The sequence below is a fragment of the Neoarius graeffei genome, chromosome 20, assembly GCF_027579695.1.
Source record: "Neoarius graeffei isolate fNeoGra1 chromosome 20, fNeoGra1.pri, whole genome shotgun sequence".
Taxonomy (NCBI): Eukaryota; Metazoa; Chordata; class Actinopteri; order Siluriformes; family Ariidae; genus Neoarius; species Neoarius graeffei.
In genome coordinates, this window is record NC_083588.1 from 48,292,693 (window position 1) to 48,315,666 (window position 22,974).

Sequence of the window (22,974 nt, forward strand, 5' to 3'; positions counted from 1 at the left end):
AAACTTGCCATTTTGAGAAGAGCAGAAAGAGAGCGATTTACTTTGAAGAATTTTTTTTGATGATGTTACGCTTCATCCTCGTTAGCACAACAAAATATAATTTGAAATTAATTTATTTATTATACTGGCTCGTTATTACATGCATTAATAATAATAATAATAATATGAATTTAAAGAGATACAGTCTAAATATAAAAATCGAATGCTGTGCTAAATTTGTTGACCTTTTTTTCCATATAAATTTTTAAAAGCATGTTCCCGTATTTTCAAACGTTACATGTACTCTTGTTTATACCATTATTATTATTACAGGGAAGTAGCTGGGGGGTTCTGGGGTGCCCGTGAACCTCCCTTCAAGGGCGTAGCTGGGGGGCCTTGGGGTGCCCGTGACCTCCCCCTTTGTTGGACCATACATTTTTTTCAATAGCCACATTTATTATTATTATCCATCCATCCATTATCTGTAGCCGCTTATCCTGTCCTACAGGGTCGCAGGCAGCTGGAGCCTATCCCAGCTGACTATGGGCGAGAAGTGGGGTACACCCTGGACAAGTCGCCAGGTCATCGCAGGGCTAACACATAGACACAGACAACCATTCACACTCACATTCACACCTACGGTCAATTTAGAGCCACCAACTAGCCTAACCTGCATGCCTTTGGACTGTTGGGGGAAACCGGAGCACCCGGAGGAAACCCATGTGGACACGGGGAGAACATGCAAACTCCACACAGAAAGGCCCTCGCCGGCCGCTGGGCTCGAACCCAGGACCTTCTTGCTGTGAGGCAACAGTGCTAACCACTACACCACCATGCTGCCCTTTATTATTATTATTATTATTATTATTATTATTACAGGGGTGTAGCTAGGGGAGGGTCCTGGGGTGCCCGTGACCCCGCTTTATCTCTAGTAGGGTTGACTACTGCAATGGCCTTTTCACAGGCCTGCCAATAAAGACCATCAAACGACTTCAGGTGATTCAAAATGCAGCGGCTAGGGTTCTCACATGAACAAAAAGAACAGAGCACATTGCTCCAATTCTAAAGTCCCTTCACTGGCTTCCAGTAAGCTACAGAATTGACTTTAAAGCATTGCTGCTGGTGTACAAATCTCTAAATGGTACAGGGCCCAATTACCTCTCTGATATGTTGCAGCGGCCTAACCCAATCAGATCTACCAGATCGCAGCAGCAAAATTTACTGGTAAAACCTGTTGTTAAAACAAAGTGTGGTGAAGCAGCTTTTAGCTACTATGCAGTACAGCTATGGAACCAACTCCCAGAGGACATCAAAAATGCTCCTGCTGTTGGCAGCTTCACATCTAGATTAAAGACCAAGTTGTTCTCAGATGCTTTCTGCTAACTGGTAAATGTCATTATCTTTACATGTTTTAAACTTTACTTAACTTTTACAGTCTTTGCATGTTTAAAACTTTACTTAACCTTTATTCTGCTGTTTTTTACTGAACTTTTACTTCATTTTATAATTTTATTTCTACTATTGTTTAATTCTTCTTATTTTTTTTCTCTCTTCTTCCCCCTTTATTTTATGTAATTTTATTTTCTATTGTTTACTGTTTTGCCTTTACCTCTGTAAAGCACATTGAACTGCCACTGTGTATGAAATGCGCTATATAAATAAACTTGCCTTGCCTTGCCCTTTGTCGGACCATAATTTTTTTCAATAGCCGCATTTATTATTATTATTATTATTATTATTATTATTATTAAGGATTCCGAAAGTAAAGCGAGCTCAAATTCGTTAAATAGTAAACATCATGAACACCAGTCGCTTTACACTGAAACAACTGGACATTACTTTATCTCTCATTTAACACAAAATAAAAAGAGTTGTGTGGTTGTATTGCCACATTGTGATTTGGGATAAATGATACTTTCAGTGGATCCAAACATGAAAGCTGTATTCAAGCTTTGCGAGTTCCGTACCAGTAACACTGCGCATGCGCAACCTTCAGACCGGTATTCAGATAGACTGCGGCTGTCGGTTAAAGTGATTTCAGTCAGGGGCGGTGATAAAACCACATATGGGAATAGTTGTTGTGAATATTCTGCCAGTGCCTGCAGACATGAGCTGTGGCAGCTAATGCAGAAAGAACTAATACATATAAACTAATAAAAGAACTTCCTTCCATGTATATTTTAAGTTGCAGACTGATTTTCAAATAAGTTTGAAATAAGTCTGCATTTAAATAAACATTTATCCCAAAGAGGAGCAGGTTAAAAAGTCAGTATTTTGGCCAGAGTTGCATGAAATGAAATTCCTGCTCTTTAATTCCAAATCTGTGATATTTTGTTCACTTAATTTCCATGTAAACAAACAATATTGTTATGACTACATTAAAAATTCCTGCTGTTGAGCACTGCTGTGACAAGTTTGACAAAGTGCACTTGGACTTTTTCGCTGATGCCAAGTCAGCTTGGGGTTCTCCCGAGTAGAACTGGATACCCTTCTAGGAGGCTTGATGGATAGCACTCAGCCAGTGGGTTTGGCCCCTCAGGACAGCGTGTGAACTGAGGATTGCGAGTTACCAGACCAGGAAACAACTCTGAACACTCCTGTACATGGTCCCTGTAGACTCTCACATGAAAACTGTTCCACACATTGTATGCACCTCATTGACTGGACCTGGTGCACTCTCTGATTCCCACAAGACTAAACTTTCTCTGGAGAATGCTAAACAGTGACACATCCCCATCAACATTAAATGTGTCTGTGTTGGCCATCATGGAGCATCACAGCCTCATGGACTGCATTTTTCTAAAGGCTTATAAACTATTAAGACTTTCATGAATGAGGTGAGGTGTTTTCATATGCCATGATTCCCCAAGAGCCTGACATGGGATCTCCCCCTTGTGCTGGAGTCCCCTAAGGTCCTTCGAGCCCCTGATGAACCTACACAAGAGGCAAAATGGAAATGGGTGTCTCTCGAATTGTATTTTTGCTCATTTCAGTAAAAAGAGAGTGAGAGAACTGCAAACTTCGGTGATAAAGCTCACCTTGCATGCATTGAGGGTCAAATGACTTTGGGGTGACCTGATGGGTCAAGTTGGAGTTTCTACCTGTCATATTAGCCAATTTTGTTAACTAAGTGACTCCACAGCATTCCATGAAGGCAAACCTGTGGAGTGTTCCCTGTCCCCAGTATGTGCCCTACAGTATTATTTAGATGTCCAAAGTGCCTTGTGATTCAGAAGTACCAACCTGGCAAGAATTAAAATGGAAGATTGCAGGTAAAGATGAAGAAGAAGAAAGAAGAAGAAGAAACCTTTATTTGTCACATGCACACTTCAAGCACATCCATCCATCCATTATCTGTAGCCGCTTATCCTGTTCTATGGGGTCGCAGGCAAGCTGGAGCCTATCCCAGCTGACTATGGGTGAGAGGTGGGGTACACCCTGGCCAAGTCACCAGGTCATCGCAGGGCTGACACATAGACACAGACAACCATTCACACTCACATTCACACCTACGGTCAATTTAGAGCCACCAATTAGCCTAACCTGCATGTCTTTGGACTGTGGGGGAAACCACTTCAAGCACAGTGAGATTCATTCTCTGCATTTAACCCATCTGAAACAGTCAACACACACACGCACACACACCCAGAGCAATGGGCAGCCATACTATAGCACCCAGGGAGCAGTCACGGGTTAGATACCTTGCTCAAGGGTACTTCAGCCCAAGGCCGCCCCATGTTAATCTAAAGATGCCTGTATGACAGTGGTATTTATTGCAAATACAGCATCATAATATGTGACATTGTGAATTTGTTGGAAGTTCTCAGCATGCATGCGTACTGTAAAGTCTCATCTCATCTCATTATCTCTAGCCGCTTTATCCTGTCCTACAGGGTCGCAGACAAGCTGGAGCCTATCCCAGCTGACTACGGGCGAAAGGCAGGGTACACCCTGGACAAGTCGCCAGGTCATCACAGGGCTGACACATAGACACAGACAACCATTCACACTCACATTCACACCTACGGTCAATTTAGAGTCACCAGTTAACCTAACCTGTATGTCTTTGGACTGTGGGGGAAACCGGAGCACCCGGAGGAAACCCACGCAGACACAGGGAGAACATGCAAACTCCTCACAGAAAGGCCCTTGCCGGCCACGGGGCTCGAACCCGGACCTTCTTGCTGTGAGGTGACAGCGCTAACCACTACACCACCGTGCCGCCCCGTACTGTAAAGTATTGAGACTATTCTAACTTTTCTTGGAGGAATATGTGGGTTAAAATAGATCCAATTTTGCTCAAAGCTAAAATGAAAGTAAATCAGACTTTAACCTAACTTTGTTTACATACACAAGAGATTAGAAAATCTGAATTTGTTCAACTATCTAACTGCTAACTTTAATTTTCAACTACGTTTCCAGTTGCTCAAAAGATGTCCATGGCATTAAATGATATATGCAGTAATAAGTTACAGATGACAGCGGCACGGTGGTGTAGTGATTAGCACTGTCACCTCACAGCAAGAAGGTTCTGGGTTCGAGCCCATTGGCCGACGAGGGCCTTTCTGTGTGGAGTTTGCATGTTCTCCCCATGTCCGTGTGGGTTTCCTCCAGGTGCTCCGGTTTCTTCCACAGTCCAAAGACATGCAGGTTAGACTAATTGGTGACTCTAAATTGACCGTAGGTGTGAATGTGAGTGTGAATGGTTGTTTGTCTCTATGTGTCAGCCCTGTGATGACCTGGTGACTTGTCCAGGGTGTACCCCGCCTTTCGCCCGTAGTCAGCTGGGATAGGCTCCAGCTTGCCTGCAACCCTGTAGGACAGGATCAAGTGGCTACAAATAATGGATGGATGGAAGTTACAGATGACATACTGCTTATTATAAATTAAGCCATTCTGCAGAACATTAACAGTTCACCTAAAATGCAAAACTTGCCATTTCTAAATACATTACATTACAGGCGGGCGGCACGGTGGTGTAGTGGTTAGCGCTGTCGCCTCACAGCAAGAAGGTCCGGGTTCGAGCCCCGTGGCCGGTGAGGGCCTTTCTGTGTGGAGTTTGCATGTTCTCCCTGTGTCCGCGTGGGTTTCCTCCGGGTACTCCGGTTTCCCCCACAGTCCAAAGACATGCAGGTTAGGTTAACTGGTGGCTCTAAATTGACCGTAGGTGTGAATGTGAGTGTGAATGGTTGTCTGTGTCTATGTGTCAGCCCTGTGATGACCTGGCGACTTGTCCAGGGTGTACCCCGCCTTTCGCCCGTAGTCAGCTGGGATAGGCTCCAGCTTGCCTGCAACCCTGTAGAACAGGATAAAGCGGCTAGAGATAATGAGATGAGATGAGATTACATTACAGGCATTTAGTAGATGTGATGTACCACATACCACATTATCCAGAGTGACGTACAACATGCCCAGAGTAGCCTGATGAGCAGTTGCGTGTTATGTGCTTTGCTCAAGAGCCAGTCCTACTTGTTCAAGGAACCAATCCGGCAACTTTTTAGTTCCAAAGCTGCTTCTCTAACCATTAGGCCATGGCTTATGATATTGGACAGTAAGAATAAAACTGAAGTCGTGTTAACTTGCTCTTTTGTTAATTCGTTGGTATGAGTGAACTCACTTGAAAAAAATTCAGTGATGCTCTTTTTGTTTCAAAGAACTAGTGTGGTGGATTAAAAATAAATAAGGAAGAAATTTCATTCCGAACTATATTTAACTCCGTAGCTTTATAGATATCCTGATCCTGAGCCATGACTCAATCTATCCCTCTCTCTGAGCAACAATAAAGAAGGGGCCTTTGGCAAAAATAAATAAACAAACAAATAAATCTCATCTCATCTCATTATCTCTAGCCGCTTTATCCTGTTCTACAGGGTTGCAGGCAAGCTGGAGCCTATCCCAGCTGACTACGGGCGAAAGGCGGGGTACACCCTGGACAAGTCGCCAGGTCATCACAGGGCTGACACATAGACACAGACAACCATTCACACTCACATTCACACCTACGGTCAATTTAGAGTCACCAGTTAACCTAACCTGCATGTCTTTGGACTGTGGGGGAAACCGGAGCACCCAGAGGAAACCCACGCGGACACGGGGAGAACATGCAAACTCCACACAGAAAGGCCCTCGCCGGCCACGGGGCTCGAACCCGGACCTTCTTGCTGTGAGGCGACAGTGCTAACCACTACACCACCGTGCCACCCCCAAACAAATAAATAAATAAAATAAAAATAAAAACCTTTACATGAGCATGATTAAATCATGAGAATTAGATTGTAGACAGGAAATATTTGTTGCACAGCCCAGTGAAAATACGTACAATATTTTTTCTAGAGATCTAGACACACTAAGAAGCTTCAATAAGCAAGTACAGAAGTCAAAGATGTACTTCCACACTGTCTGTCATTCACAAATCTGACCGGCCAATGAAGTAATTTCAACCTAAAAAGTGAATTCAGACACTTAAGGAAGTGCTCCCATTCAGGGAAAATACGTCAGATTGTTTTGTTGGTATGTTGCTGCTTATGTTATGGGCAGGTGTATACAACCCCGATTCCAAAAAAGTTGGGACAAAGTACAAATTGTAAATAAAAACGGAATGCAATAATTTACAAATCTCAAAAACTGATATTGTATTCACAATAGAACATAGACAACATATCAAATGTCGAAAGTGAGACATTTTGAAATGTCATGCCAAATATTGGCTCATTTGAAATTTCATGACAGCAACACATCTCAAAAAAGTTGGGACAGGGGCAATAAGAGGCTGGAAAAGTTAAAGGTACAAAAAAGGAACAGCTGGAGGACCAAATTGCAACTCATTAGGTCAACTGGCAATAGGTCATTAACATGACTGGGTATAAAAAGAGCATCTTGGAGTGGCAGCGTCTCTCAGAAGTAAAGATGGGAAGAGGATCACCAATCCCCCTAATTCTGTGCCGACAAATAGTGGAGCAATATCAGAAAGGAGTTTGACAGTGTAAAATTGCAAAGAGTTTGAACATATCATCATCTACAGTGCATAATATCATCAAAAGATTCAGAGAATCTGGAAGAATCTCTGTGCGTAGGGTCAAGGCCGGAAAACCATACTGTGTGCCCGTGATCTTCGGGCCCTTAGACGGCACTGCATCACATACAGGCATGCTTCTGTATTGGAAATCACAAAATGGGCTCAGGAATATTTCCAGAGAACATTATCTGTGAACACAATTCACCATGCCATCCGCCGTTGCCAGCTAAAACTCTATAGTTCAAAGAAGAAGCCGTATCTAAACATGATCCAGAAGCGCAGACGTCTTCTCTGGGCCAAGGCTCATTTAAAATGGACTGTGGCAAAGTGGAAAACTTTTCTGTGGTCAGACGAATCAAAATTTGAAGTTCTTTATGGAAATCAGGGACGCCGTGTCATTCGGACTAAAGAGGAGAAGGACGACCCAAGTTGTTATCAGCACTCAGTTCAGAAGCCTGTATCTCTGATGGTATGGGGTTGCATTAGTGCGTGTAGCATGGGCAGCTTACACATCTGGAAAGACACCATCAATGCTGAAAGGTATATCCAGGTTCTAGAGCAACATATGCTCCCATCCAGACGACATCTCTTTCAGGGAAGACCTTGCATTTTCCAACATGACAATGCCAAACTACATACTGCATCAATTACAGCATCATGGCTGCGTAGAAGAAGGGTCCGGGTACTGAACTGGCCAGGCTGCAGTCCAGATCTTTCACCCATAGAAAACATTTGGCGCATCATAAAACGGAAGATACGACAAAAAAGACCTAAGACAGTTGAACAACTAGAATCCTACATTAGACAAGAATGGGTTAACATTCCTATCCCTAAACTTGAGCAACTTGTCTCCTCAGTCCCCAGATGTTTACAGACTGTTGTAAAGAGAAAAGGGGATGTCTCACAGTGGTAAACATGGCCTTGTCCCAACTTTGAGATGTATTGTTGTCATGAAATTTAAAAATCACCTAATTTTTCTCTTTAAATGATACATTTTCTGAGTTTAAACATTTGATATGTCATCTATGTTCTATTCTGAATAAAATATGGAATTTTGAAACTTCCACATCATTGTATTCCGTTTTTATTTACAATTTGTACTTTGTCCCAACTTTTTTGGAATCGGGGTTGTAACAGGTAACACAGGAATGGGGAGTTTACAGTTTCTGCATGCTTTGTCTTCTAGTAAGAGTCAACAAGGAAGAAAGTTCTATTGCATTTAAAGACACATGACATCAGGAATTAGAAGACTACCTGAAAGAAAAGGAGACACAAGATCATGGAGAATAATTTGTGGAAAGTTGTGTGTGTTGTATGCGCTCAACTCCTTAGTGCTACAGGTACGTGTCAAGGAAGCACTGATATGTGCAACATATTACAACTAAGGCAAGACCCTACAGGTGAATAGGGTACATTTTTAAAATCGCAAACATTACAATTACTCGTTTGTTGAGATTCTTACAAGTTTTTTAAACTTTATTTTAAAAATGTACATTTATTTATACAAATGAGGCTTTATCTAACAAAACAGTGATAACTTTGCATGCGTAATAAAACCAAAAATCATTTATTTTGATGGTGTTAGAATTAAAATATTTGTCTCAATGTAACACTCACATGACAGACACTTTTACCAAGCAGTTACTTGGAAATCACTTTATGTTGTTTAAACAAGAAAATATCACATACTTCTTGATGCTATTTTTTCCCCATAAAATATAATTAAAATAAATCCAAGAATAATCAACATTCTTCTTTAATATTTTTTAAATTAGGGATCAGAATGAACTTGTAAAATGTCATTAAAGGTCATGGGCAATGGTCGGAGGTGAAATGTAGAACTTTATTGTATCATTGCTCTGTCCACTGGACCAGATCTGGTGCCCCCTTTTTAGTGAGATCAGTCAGCGGGCTGGTGACGTCCGAATAATTAGGAATAAACCTACGATAGTAGCCAGCCCCAGGAACTGTCTCACCCTCTTTTTGGTCTTGGGCCTCGGGCAGGCCGCAATCACTGCTGTCTTATTGATTTGGGGATGCACCTGCCCATTGCCCAAGTGGAAGCTCAGATACCGTACTTCCACCCGCCCAATTGCACACTTCTTTGGGTTGGCTGTGAGACCCGCTCACCTCAGCGACCTAAGGACGGCCCTTAGGTGGCTTAAGTGCCGCAGCCAGTCATTACTATAAATAATGATGTCGTCCAAGTATGCAGCCGCGTAGGTGGCGTGGGGGCGGAGGACCCTATTTATAAGCCGCTGGAATGTTGCGGGTGCCCTAAACAGCCCAAACGGAAGTGTGACGAACTGGTGTAAGCCGAACGGTGTGGAAAAGGCCGTTTTCTCTTGGGATAGCGGAGTCAAGGGGATCTGCCAATATCCCTTTGTCAAATCCAGTGTCGAATAAAAACGAGCCGTGCCTAGTCGATCGAGCAACTCGTCAATACGAAGCATTGGGTACGCATCGAATTTAGACACCATGTTGACTTTTCTATAGTCCATACAGAACTGGACTGACCCGTCGGCCTTGGGAGCCAAGACCACTGGGCTGCTCCAGTCACTGTGGGACTCCTCAACGATGCCCATTTCGAGCATGGCCTCAAGTTCTTCCCGAACCACCTTTTTTGTGTTCGGGCAGTCTGTAAGGGTGGCTGCACAATCAGTCCCCAAAATTATAGAGTGGGTAAGGCGAGGATTAACCGCCACCTTTACTCAATTTTCCCCCTCGAAAGAGAATGTGGACCAACACTAAAGGGTAGTTGTGAACATCCCCGTGCACACACAATACCTTCCCAGGCAAACTGGCCCAGGCTCTCCCTCTGCACCGGTGTTTCAGAGCTCACTCACCTGAGGGGGGAAGACACAGACACGGAAGTAGGAAACGGTAGGGTACCGCGGGTGTGGCGGGCCGGCTGGGGTGGAGCTGGCCCCCGCCTCCGCGGTGGGGGAATGGGGCGAGGACGAGGAACAGAAGGAGAGAGAGAGAGAGAGAGAGAGAGAGGAGGGGAGAAGGGGAGACACGCTGTCCTGCTGTCGGAACAGCCGCCATATGGTCCTCCGCCAGCACAATGGCCTGATCCAGCGACACTGGGTGATGGCACTGGACCCATTCTGCTGTTCCTTCCGGAAGTCGGGCGATGAATTGTTCCAGCACCACCAGATCGATGATTCCCTCGGTGTCGCGGTTGTCGGCCCTCAGCCACTGCCGGCAGGTGTCCCGGAGTTGCTGGCCAAACACAAACAGCTGGCTGACCTCTTCCAGGCGCAGCGCGCAGAAGCGCTGCCATTGCTGCTCTGGGGTGCGCCCCACGCATTGGAGGATGGCCCTGCGGAGGTCAGTGTAGACCAGCCGGCTGTTGGCGGGGAGCTGTAGCTCGGCCAGCTGTGCCTCGCCAGTTAGCAGGGGGAGGAGGCGCGCCATGCGCTGTTCCACCAGCCAACCCCACGCCTCTGCTGCCTGCTCAAAAAGAGCAAGGAAGGCTTCAAGGTCGTCCTGCGGACCCATCTTCATTAGGGTGAGGTGGGGAGGGTCTGCGGCGGTGGTGATGGTGGACCCCGGAACGCCTGGCGATCTTCCTGCTGCACCAGCACCAGGTCTTCGAACCATTGTTCCTGCTCCTTCCGGAGGGCGATCAGCGCCTGGTGCTGGCTCTGTTGGGCCGTGGCGAGGGCATGGACCAGGTCCTTGAAGGGGGAGGACTCCATGGGGCTGTTCTCTTCTGTACTCCGTCCCAGGTTTCAGCACCACTGTAAGAATCGTTGAAGGTGGGTGGAGCACAGAAGCACGGCAGGCCAGAACTGAGTTCTTAAACTCTTTTTATTTTAGCTTTTCAGCTCTTTACTCTACACTCTCCCAGTCACATGCGCACGCACGCACGCACACACACACACACACACACACACACACACACACACACACACACACACACACACACACAAGCATTCTGGTTGGGGAGAGAGCTCCCTTCCTCTGCTCTCCCTCTCCTCTTATAGGGTGCGGTCACTGAAGAAGACACACAAACACGGGTTAATTCCCGTCAGGTGCAGTGATTCTGCCACTTACCTTCCCTGACTCCACCCTCCATTCACAGACCGATGCTTGACCACGCCCCCGCTGCCACAGTACCTTAAAAGGTACTGCCTCAGTGGCAAACTGTTGTACCCCTAAAGGTACAATAAAGTACTTTGTTTTCTGAGAGTGTATAGAAATATAATATACACAGATAAATAATATAGATGAATAATAAAGGAGTATAAACATATGGACAAGATATGTTGGTATATGAAGAGTATGTGTTTACTCTTTCCTGGATGTTTGAGGTGATTTGGGGGTACAGCCCTTGAGATGAATCCTCATTTGGCACCCGAACTGCCTGAGGGAAGAAGCTCCTCCTGAGCCTCTTGGTTTTGGTTCTCAGGCTACAGTACCTTTTGCCTGACCTCAGCACTGAGAACAGGCCCTGGTCCGGGTGACTGAGGTTCTTAACTATCTTCTTTGCCCTGGTTCTGCACTGCTGTGCCTAAATATCTTGCAGGGCAGGGAAACAGTGCTTTGTGGCTCTCTCAGCTGAGTGTACCTCCCTGGATAGCGCTTTGCGGTCCTGCTCTGGTGGCATTGCCAAACCATACCGTGATGTTACCAGCCAGAAGGCTCTCGATGGTGGCCATCTAAAGCATCCTGAGCACTTGTGGGGAGAGCCTGAACCTGGCCACGAGGCCATAGTAATATAGGCACTGCCGTGCCTTCACTGTAAGATTGTCTCAATGGTTTGTCCATGAGAGGTCCTCAGTGAGCTGGACACCAAGTTATTTGAAGCTCCTCACCCTGTCCACTGGTTATTTGCTTAATTGTAATCTTGTAATAAAGAATATTAGATAAATCAAACCAGAATTGATATATTCATTTGTGAAGATGTCATTTTTGCAGTCTAATACCTTTAAAATACACTTCAGACAGGAAGGTCGCGACTGAAGGAAAACTTCCAGACATTTCAGACATTTGAACTGATCTGGAGCTTCTTTCCTCTTTTCAGTTTGCCTTAGTCCTGCTGAGATATGCAGAATATGTTTAGTCACTGTGCCCATGGTGAATTTATGTATTTTGCACTCTTTATAATTGTTATTCTCTGCATTCCTGCTTATTCTCTCTTATCCTCTTTATATAATTAGTTTTTAATCTACAAACCAAAAATATTATGCAAGTAATTGGTTATACAATTTAAATCAAATTGTAATTTGTTAAAATCACAGTAATAAATAATTATTTGAGCCATGCAATAGATTGGTGACCTGGCCAGGGTGTACCCCACCTCTGTATTGCACAAACTATCCTAAGCAGTTGTTAATGACGCTGGATTAAAAAAAAAAAAAAAGCATTGTTAATCTGGTGTTAAGGGTTTTGTTGTTGTTGTAGTATTAGTATTATGAAAAGGCTTGTTCACAATTCTTATCAGATATTTCAGTGTTTTGGTTGAAGCAATAATATCCTCAATCTTAAACATATCTTGTAATACACGTTTCTGTGGATTTTTAAAAAAATTATAATCTGCATGTTGTCTTATGCTGTGTTTAGAAATCAAAAATACAGTGGAAAAGCTTTCTGACATTGTTGATGTTGTATAAAGCATTGCGTTTCTCTCTTTCTTTTCCATTAGGCTCACTTGGCCAGCTGGATGGTAAGTTCTTGATTCAAACAACATTACAATAGTGCTTTGTTTTGAAAACAAAGAGTACATAAATTTACTGGATTGTTAACTAACAGGTTTGCAGTGACATGGTATCTGAGTGAACCCAAGTGAGCTGCTTTCTTTTGCTTTCTCTCTGGTAGATAAGAGACCCAGAGGAGGGCTAAAAAAATGATTTAATCTCACAGCAAGTGTTCGCTGATTGCAACACCCTCTTTCACCAGATTTTAACATCAGCCTTTAATTCACTCTAAAATAAACTATAGACAACTTTACCCTGACAGAAAAGTCACACTTTGTATGTTAATAATTATTCAAAGTATGAACTTTGTATGTTAATAATCATTATTCACTTCATATTTCCATATTTTCAGTGTGTTTTTATTTTCACGTGATTTTTTTCAACACAAAAATGTGAAATGTGCTTTGAAATGTGACCCCCCACACACAAATCCCCCACACTTTATTCATTTTCATATGTAAAAATGTATTGTGATGAACAATTGTATGTATATTTTTCATATACAGTGTTCTTAGAATTCACTTATTTTTGCTTTGTGATTTAACCCCTCAACTCATTTATTTTCACGTTGTCTTAATATGTGGATTTACAGTGCTCAGCGTAAATCCGGGTCACTGCTCTTGCGGTCGACCGGTCGGAGCGCTGAGCGGTTTTCTTATTTTTATTTTTTCTATTGTGTTTTGTTTGTGTTTTTTGTTTGTTTGTTTTATTACACTGTTGGAATGTATTTTTCCGTAATTATTTACATGCTTGTAGCTTTACACATGTTGGTTTATTCGATCGCTGCTTCACCCTCGGAGACAATAAGGATTACATACTCAACCATGGCGATGACAACAAAGCGCTGTACATCGATGGATTTGGCACCCCCATCAGGCTCGACCGTGACAGTGACGTCACCGGTAAACAACATGGTGGTGGTGTGTGTTTCTATATCAACCCCCGGTGGTGCTCCACTGTCCACTTCAGAGAGAAGCTGAGCACTCCAGACATTGAGCTCCTGGCTCTGTCTCTTCATCCCTTTTACCTTCCCAGAGAGTTCCCTCAACTCTTTTTCGTCCTGGTTTACATACACCCCAAAGCTAACTCCACTTCAGCAACTGACCTCATTAAAAGCTCCCTGGACAAATTTGAACATTTATCCCCTGATTCCCCCAAATTAATTCTTGGAGATTTTAATCACTGCAATCCTGGAAAATCTTTGAAAGGCTTTGAACAATACATCCATTGCTCCACTCGTCTGGGAAAGACACTTGATAGATGCTATGGTTCTGTCCCGGATGCCTACAGAGCTGTCACTCTTCCTCCCCTCAGCTCTGCTGATCACCTCACCATCCTGCTCGCTCCTGCCTATATCCCAGTCATCAGGAAAATTAAGAAGGTTACCAGGACCATCAAGCAGTGGACTAACAAGAGTATAGCAATCCTCCAGGGTTGCTTCGAGTCTACTAACTGGACTAACCTCCTTTCCTCTTCTGATGACATAAACGAACAGGTGGATGTCGTCTCATCATACATCAACTTCTGTGAGGAAAACATTATACCCTCCAAGACTGTTACCATCTTCCCTAACAATAAACCCTGGGTCACCAAGGAGCTAAAAACCATTATCAATAAGAAGAAACGGATCTTCTTCTCTGGGTCAGAGATGGAGAAAAAGGAGGTTAATAAAGAGGTCAAGAGGGCTATTAAGATTGCCAAGCTGAACTACAAGAATAAAGTGGAAGAAAAGTTTTCTCATGGAAACCTCCGCTCAGCTTGGCAGGGCCTGAAGAGAATGGCAGCTGTTAACCTTCCTATCAGTAACAACTCTGTTAACATCCCTGGCAGTACACCAGCATATCTCCCCAATTACCTTAATTCCTTCTTCTCCAGATTTGAGATCAACAACTCCACCCAGTTAGAGGACATCAGATCCAACCTCATACCTGATGACCCTTGTATCTCTTTCCCCACCACTGACGTAGTGAGGGCCCTTAAGAGGTCTAAGGCTAACAGTGCACCTGGAGCTGATAACGTCAGTGGCCGGGTCCTTAGATACTGTGCGGACCAGTTAGGGAGTGTTTTCCAGAAACTGTTTCAGACCTCCATCAGCACAGGAACTGTCCCCAAATGTTGGAAACACTCAACAATTGTCCCCATTCCCAAGAGAAGCCCGCCCCTCCATGGCCCTGAACGATCTGTGCCCAGTGGCCCTCTCTTCCCAGGTGATGAAGGCTATGGAGAGGCTTGTCAGGCAATACATTCTCACTCTGATCAATTCACAACTTGATCCGCTCCAATTTGCATATCAAAGCCATAAAGGTGTCGACGATGCCAAAGCCTTCATCATCGACACTATCCACAGACACCTGGAGCTTCCCAATACCTCCGCCAGACTCCTGTTTGCAGATTTCTCCTTGGCCTTTAATACCCTGCAACCACATATTCTGGCAGAGAGACTCCACCGGAACTTCAACATGAGCAGCCAGCTCATCCTCTGGATCCTGGACTTTCTAACCAACCGAACCCAGCATGTCTGGATTAACAATAACCTGTCTGATCTCCTCACCACCTCCACTGGCTCCCCACAAGGCTGTGTGCTTTCTCTGCTGTTCTTCATTCTGTACACTGATGAGTGCAGATCAACGTACCCCAACTGTCACCTGGTTAAGTTTGCTGACGACACAGTTCTCCTGTCCCTCCTGTCCGGCCCCTCCCTCCATCATGGACCCGCTCTTCAGCAGTTCGTAGAATTTTGTGACTCTTCCTGTCTGGAGTTGAATGTTAGCAAAACTAAGGAGATGGTGGTGACCTTCTCCAGCAGCCAAAGGGAACTGGCGGCGGCTGTCACCACTATGGTCCACGGTTTTCCGGTCGAGACAGTTGAGGAATATAAATACCTGGGAACCATTCTGGACTGCCAACTGAGGTTCTCTTCCAACACAGAACGGATCCTGAGGAAGTGCCACCAGAGGATGTACCTACTAAAGAAATTGAACTCTTTTTTTTGTCAGTCAGAACATCTTGCTGACATTCTATTATACATTCATTGAAAGTGTTTTAGCTTTTTCTATATGCTGCTGGTATTACTCCATTACTGTACAGGATAGGAACCGCCTGCATAACATTGTCAAGGTGTGTTCTAAGATTATTGGACTTCCTGCTCGCCACCTGAATACTGTGTACGAGCAGCAGGCTAGCAGCCTGGCTCATTGAATTCTTTTTTTTACGATTTTTTTGGGCTTTTTCCACCTTTATTGGATAGGACAGTGTAGAGACAGGAAATGAGCAGGAGAGGGATTGGGAAACGACCTCGGGTCGGAATCGAACCCAGGTCCCCGAATTTATGGTATGGTGCCTTATCCACCTGAGCCACGATGCCCCCAGCTCATTGAATTCTTAAGGACTCGACTCATGCTTTGTTCCCGGCATTTGAGCAGCTGCTATCTGGTCGCAGGTTCCGCTGTCCGGTCTGTAAGACACAGAGGAGGAGAGCAACCTTTGTTCCAAGTGTTATTCTCCTCCTGAACTCTAAGAAGTCTAAGACAGTTACAATAACTTAAGTCTTCTGTACAATACTCTAGTGCAACATGTCCTGATGTGCAATATTACAATATCACCTTGTCACTTTAACTACAATGTCACTCTAATCATATTGTCACTTTAATTTTATTCACGCTTCATTTTATTTATTTGCCATATTTTATCTGCTGCTTTTTTATTTATTTTTTTACTTTGTTACTGGCAGCAGGCCTGCCATTGTACATTGTACATAATACGTTGTTTGTTTGTTTTTTTGCCCACCCACTTTTGTGATTTTATTCTTTTTGTGATTTTATTCTCTTGCTCTTATTTTAATGTACCGCTCTTCGCCCTTCTAATTGCCCTTCGGGGATAAATAAAGTTTTGTCTGATTCTGATTCTAAATGAGTACACCCCCTTTGAAAAGTAACATTTTAAACAATATTTCAATGAACAAAAACAATTTCCAAAATGTTGACGAGACAAAGTTTAATATAACATCTGTTTAACTTATAACGTGAAAGTAAGGTTAATAATGTAACTTACATTACACATTTTTTCAGTTTTACTCAAATTAGGGTGGTGCAAAAATGAGTACACCCCACAACAAAAACTACTCCATCTAGTACTTTGTATGGCCTCCATGATTTTTAATGACAGCACCAAGTCTTCTAGGCATGGAATGAACAAGTTGGCGACATTTTAAAGCTTTGCTGAGCTTCTTGTAGCCTTTACCTTTGTGGTGTAAAGAAATTACTTTCTTTGGGGAATTCTGAAGAGACAAGTTGAGCATCACTCTCCATCCAGCATCCAGTCACTAAAAGAGGTCATTGTTGAAAAATGGGAAAAGATTGATGTTGCAAAATGTTGCCAACTTGTTCATTCCATGCCTAGAAGACTTGGTGCTGTCATTAAAAATCATGGAGGCCATACAAAGTACTAGATGGAGTAGTTTTTGTTGTGGGGTGTACTCATTTTTGCACCACCCTAATTTGAGTAAAACTGAAAAAATGTGTAATGTAAGTTACATTATTAACCTTACTTTCACGTTATAAGTTAAACAGATGTTATATTAAACTTTGTCTCGTCAACATTTTGGAAATTGTTCGTGTTCATTGAGATATTGTTTAAAATGTTACTTTTCAAAGGGGGTGCACTCATTTATGCTGAGCACTGTATTTATCCTGTTATCACATTATCCCATTTGTCACAGACTGTATTATTCAAAACCTCCCTCTTTTCTACCAGTGTGTGGTCGACCTCCACTGAACACCAAGATTGTGGGTGGTGACGATGCTCCTGCCGGTGCTTGGCCTTGGCAAGCTAGCGTTCAGGCGAGTGGCCGCCATTTCTGTGGTGGCAGCCTGATCAATAAGAACTGGGTCTTATCAGCTGCTCACTGTTTCGAAAGGTATATAAGGAGTTATGCTTGAGAAAGTCTAAAATAACCACACATTAAGAATATGCGTTTTCATAGAGTACAACACATAAGATACAGTTGTGGTCAGAAGTTTGCATACAGTGACATGAATGTCATCTTGGATATGAATGTCATGGCAATATTTGGGCTTTCAGTAATTTATTTGAACTGTTCTTTTTCTGTGGCAGAATGTACAGCACACATCTTTAATTAAAAAAACCCCACTAGAATTTAGTGCACAAGTTTTAATTTTCTTTGGATTTTCTGAAATCAACACACGGGTCAAAATTATACATACAGGGTCAAACATTTACATACGCTCACTTAGATGATTAATTCAGAGGAGCTGAAACTTCCAAAATGTCTTGTGAAATATCCAACCAGAATTCTGCCAGAGGCTTGTTCATAGTAAACAAAAATGTTTGGGGAAGGTGATTCTTGCGACGAGATATTTTACCCAAATATTAGGTGTGCTGTATGTAATTTTTGACCCTGTATGTACAATTTTGACCCATGTGTTGATTTCAGAAAATCCAAAGAAAATTAAAACTTGTGCACCAAATTCTAGTATTTTTTTTAATTGAAGATGTATGCTGTACATTCTGCCACAGAAAAAAAACAATTCAAAGAAATTATTGAAAGCCCAAAGATTGCCATAACAGTCATATCCAAGATGACATTCATGTCACTGTATGCAAACTTCTGACCACAACCGTATCCCATACTTTACTGTCAGCAGGTTATTACTGTTTGTTCTAAATATAAAACATTAGGAAATAAGGGATGAGGAGTGACAAATTAGGAAATAAAATGTATAAATAACTTGGTCTCAATGTCTCTTCCTTTTAGTTCCAGTATTACTGCACGTGACATCACAATCTTTCTAGGAATGGAGAGCCTGGAGGGCACGAACCCGAATATGCAGAAAAAAACTGTTCTTAAGATTATCAACCACGAAAACTATAACAGTACCAAACTGAACAATGATATTGCACTCGTCCAGCTCTCCTCTTCAGTAACCTTCAATAATTATGTCATGCCGGTGTGCCTTGCAGCAAGCAACAGCCTTTTTCTTAAGGGTACAAAAGCCTGGGTCACAGGATGGGGTAACATTCGTTTTGGTGGTGAGTGACACATAGTCACACAAAGCAGGCTGCATGTTTAATTAGTTTATTTCAATGTATCAAGTTTATTTGAAAATAAAATCTGGAAAGAAATTACTCATTCTTTGTTTTGGAATATCTTTCACTGCTGAAAAATCCAGTTTTGTTTGACCAGCCCAAACAATTCAAACCAGTCCACCATCTTTACCTGTTTCTGAACTACTGCTACAAATGCATCACAGAAAAGTTCAAGAACATACTGTAACACAACACTGAGGCAATTAGAAAAACTCAAACATTTATTAGTTAAATTACTCATGTAATAAAGAAGCTAGAAAATACTTATCAGCCAGGGAAAGAGGATATAGAGGATATACAATTTGATTGGCTTGGCCTGTGTTTTTGTTGCTGGTAGATGGTCAGACCAAGCTGGATTTTTGAGCAGTGTTACTGAGCAGTGATTTTTGAGCTTTTTGCTTTATGCAAAAGCATGCTGGTAAAACTCAATCATGTGTGTTCACAGTGACCATGCCCTCCCCTAAAACCCTGCAGGAGGTACAGGTGTCGGTTGTCAATCACAGTGACTGTGCAAAAAAATATGGATCTGATATTATCACAGAAAATATGATTTGTGCTGCTGAGGGAGGAAAAGGCGCATGCCAGGTAAGAAATCTAAAACCTGCCATATTAATTTGGGACATGGTACAATGCTATGTGGTGGAAAAGCAGACATGTAGATAACAGCGTGTTGTCCATGCAGGGTGATTCTGGAGGTCCACTGGTGGTCAAGTGCAATGGAACCTGGGTTCAGGCTGGGATTGTGAGCTTTGTCAAGGCCAACGAGTGCGCTTCAGCTGTTGTTCCTGATGTGTACGTCAGAGTGACTCAGTACCAAGACTGGATCAACCGTCAGATCGACAGCAATCAACCGGGATTTGTTACATCAACCTGCAGTCGTGGCTCCCCCAATCACTTCCTTTCAAGAAACCTGATCCTTTCTTTCTCCATAATCCCCTTCCTTCTCTCCCTCTCTATCTTCCAATGATTATAGTCAAATTAAACAAAGTACAAATGAAAGGAGTAAGGTAAAATTATAAGTCTATGATCTATGTCTTCCAGAAGATACATACTTACAGTGGTGCTTGAAAGTTTGTGAACCCTTTAGAATTTTCTACATTTCTGCATAAATATGACCTAAAACAACATCAGATTTTCACACAAGTCCTAAAAGTAAATAAAGAGAATCCAATTAAACAAATGAGACAAAAAATATTGTACTTGGTCATTTATTTATTGAGGAAAATGATCCAATATTACATATCTGTGAGTGGCAAAAGTATGTGAACCTCTAGAATTAGCAGTTAATTTGAAGGTGAAATTAGAGTCAGGTGTTTTCAATCAATGGGATGACAATCAGGTGTTAGTGGGCACCCTGTTTTATTTAAAGAACAGGGATCTATCAAAGTCTGATCTTCACAACACATGGTTGTGGAAGTGTATCATGGCACAGACAAAGGAGATTTCTGAGAACCTCAGAAAAAGCGTTGTTGATGCTCATCAGGCTGGAAAAGGTTACAAAACCATCTCTAAAGAGTTTGGACTCCACCAATCCACAGTCAGACAGATTGTGTACAAATGGAGGAAATTCAAGACCATTGTACCCTCCCCAGGAGTGGTCGACCAACAAAGATCACTCCAAGAGCAAGGTGTGTAATAGTCAGTGAGGTCACAAAGGACCCCAGGATAACATCTCAGCAACTGAAGGCCTCTCTCACATTGGCTAATGTTAATGTTCATGAGTCCACCATCAGGAGAACACTGAACAACAGTGGTGTGCATGGCAGGGTTGCAAGGAGAAAGCCACTGCTCTCTATAAAGAACATTGCTGCTCGTCTGCAGTTTGCTAAAGATCATGTGGACAAGCCAGAAGGCTATTGGAAAAATGTTTTGTGGACAGATGAGACCAAAATAGAACTTTTTGGTTTAAATGAGAAGCATTATGTTTGGAGAAAGGAAAAGACTGCATTCCAGCATAAGAACCTTATCCCATCTGTGAAACATGGTGGTGGTAGTATCATGGTTTGGGCCTGTTTTGCTGAATCTGGGCCAGGACGGCTTGCCATCATTGCTGGAACAATGAATTCTGAATTATACCAGTGAATTCTAAAGGAAAATGTCATGACATCTGTCCATGAACTGAATCTCAAGAGAACGTGGGTCATGCAGCAAGACAACAGCCCTAAGCACACAAGTCGTTCTACCAAAGACTGGTTAAAGAAGAATAAAGTTAATGTTTTGGAATGGCCAAGTCAAAGTCCTGACCTTAATCCAATCGAAATGTTGTGGAAGGACCTGAAGTGAGCAGTTCATGTGAGGAAACCCACCAACATCCCAGAGTTGAAGCTGTTCTATACGGAGGAATGGGCTAAAATTCCTCCAAGCCGGTTGTGGCAGCAGGGGCGTGGCCGAGCGTCAGTCTATGAATGGAGGGTGGAGTCAGGGAAGGTGAGTGGTCGTGTCAATACACCTGTTGTCAATTAACGTGTGTTTGTGTGTCTCCTCCCGTGACCGCACCCTATAAAAGGAGAGTGAGAAGGGGAGGTCGGTGCCGAGGGCTTGCTAGTAGCCTGTGTGCATCTGTGAGAGAGAGTCTGAGTTGTGTGCTGAAAAGCAGCAACAAAAAAAATAATTAAGTCTCAAATAACCGCCTGCCATGCTTCTGTGCTCCACCCACATCAGGGTCTTTCTACAGTGGTGCTGAACCCCGGGAGAGTGCAGAAGGGAACAGCCCCATGGAGTCCTCGCTGTTCAAGGACTTGATCCATGCCCTCGCCACAGCCCAGCAGAACCAGCACCAAGCGCTTGTCGCCCTCCGGAAGGAGCAAGAACAACGGTTCGAAGCCTTGGTGCTGGCCCAACAGGAAGACTGTCAGGCATTCTGGCACCTGCTCATGTCGGCAGGGCCCACGACCGCCACCAGAGCGGACCTTCCCCATCTCACCCTCACGAATATGGGTCCGCACGACGATCTGGAAACCTTCCTCGCACTCTTTGAGCAAGCAGCAGAGGCATGGGGTTGGCCGGTCGTCCAGCGTGTGGCGCGCCTCCTCCCCTGCTGACGGGCGAGGCGCAACTGGCCGCGCTGCAGCTCCCCACCGACAGCTGGATCATGTATGCGGACCTCCAATGAGCCATCCTCCAGTGTTTCAGCCGCTCCCCGGAGCAACAACGGCAGTGCTTCCAATCGCTGTATTTGGAGGAGGTCGGCTGACCATTCGCGTTCGGGCAACAACTCCGGGACGCCTGCCGGTGGTGGCTGAGGGCAGACAACCGCAATGCCGAGGGAGTGATTGACCTGGTGACACTGGAACAATTCATCACATGACTTCCGGAAGGAACCATGGAGTGGGTCCAGTGTCATCGCCCGGCGTCGCTGGACCAAGCTATCAAGCTGGCAGAGGACCACATGGCGGCAGTTCTGATGGCAGGAAGGTGTGTCTCCTCTTCTCCTCTCTCTTCTCTCTCTCCCTCTCCCTCTCATCTCAGCATGCAGTATTACAGAAGCACTCTTCCGCTTTATCTCCTGGGTCGGGATTCTGAAAGAAATCCTGACAGACCAAGGCACTACATTCATGTCACGCACACTACATGAGCTGTATGAGTTACTGGGGATTAAGCCTATCCGCACCAGCGTGTATCATCCACAAACGGATGGCTTAGTAGAATGGTTTAATTGAACTCTCAAAAATATAATTCGGAAGTTCATAAGCGAAGATGCACATAATTGGGATAAGTGGCTCAAGCACCTGTTATTTGCAGTACGAGAGGTCCTGCAAGCCTCCACAGGTTTTTCACCGTTTTAATTATTATATGGGCGTAAGCCACATGGCATTTTGGATGTGTTATGTGAAAATTGGGAGGAGGGACCTTCATCTAGTAAGAACAAAATTCAATATGTTCTTGACCTGCATGCCAAACTCCACACACTCATGCACTTAACCCAGGAGAATTTGCGGCAGGTGCAAGAACGTCAAGTCTGACTGCACGACTGGGGCACGTGCCTTAGGGAGTTCACACTGGGAGACAAAGTACTCATATTACTCCCCACGTCAAGCTCCAAATTGGTCACCAAGTGGCAGGGGCCCTTCGAGGTCATACGGTGAGTTGGGGACGTCGACTATGAGGTGAGGCGAACAAACAGGGGTGGGGCGTTGCAAATTTACCACCTCAATCTATTAAAACATTGGA

At 43.7% G+C, this 22,974-nt stretch overlaps 1 protein-coding gene across 1 annotated transcript; it reads left to right on the forward strand.

Annotated features, from left to right (window-relative positions):
* The first annotated feature begins 1,241 nt into the window (after nt 1-1,241).
* On the forward strand, nt 1,242-19,983 carry LOC132868732 (chymotrypsinogen A-like). Its single transcript, XM_060901854.1, has 7 exons — nt 1,242-1,365; nt 8,181-8,334; nt 12,648-12,668; nt 17,452-17,614; nt 18,473-18,747; nt 19,250-19,389; nt 19,487-19,983. Exons 2-7 carry the CDS (start codon nt 8,274-8,276, stop codon nt 19,769-19,771), a joined length of 945 nt encoding a protein of 314 aa, XP_060757837.1. The 5' UTR covers nt 1,242-1,365; nt 8,181-8,273; the 3' UTR covers nt 19,772-19,983.
* Nucleotides 19,984-22,974: the final 2,991 nt, after the last annotated feature.

Coding starts and splice junctions, on each gene's coding strand:
- LOC132868732 (XM_060901854.1), top strand. CDS start 8,274: ATGGAGAATAATTTGTGGAAAGTTGTGTGTGTTGTATGCGCTCAACTC. Junction 12,669..17,451: donor CTCACTTGGCCAGCTGGATG/GTAAGTTCTTGA, acceptor CTTTTCTACCAG/TGTGTGGTCGACCTCCACTG. Junction 18,748..19,249: donor GGGTAACATTCGTTTTGGTG/GTGAGTGACACA, acceptor GTGTGTTCACAG/TGACCATGCCCTCCCCTAAA.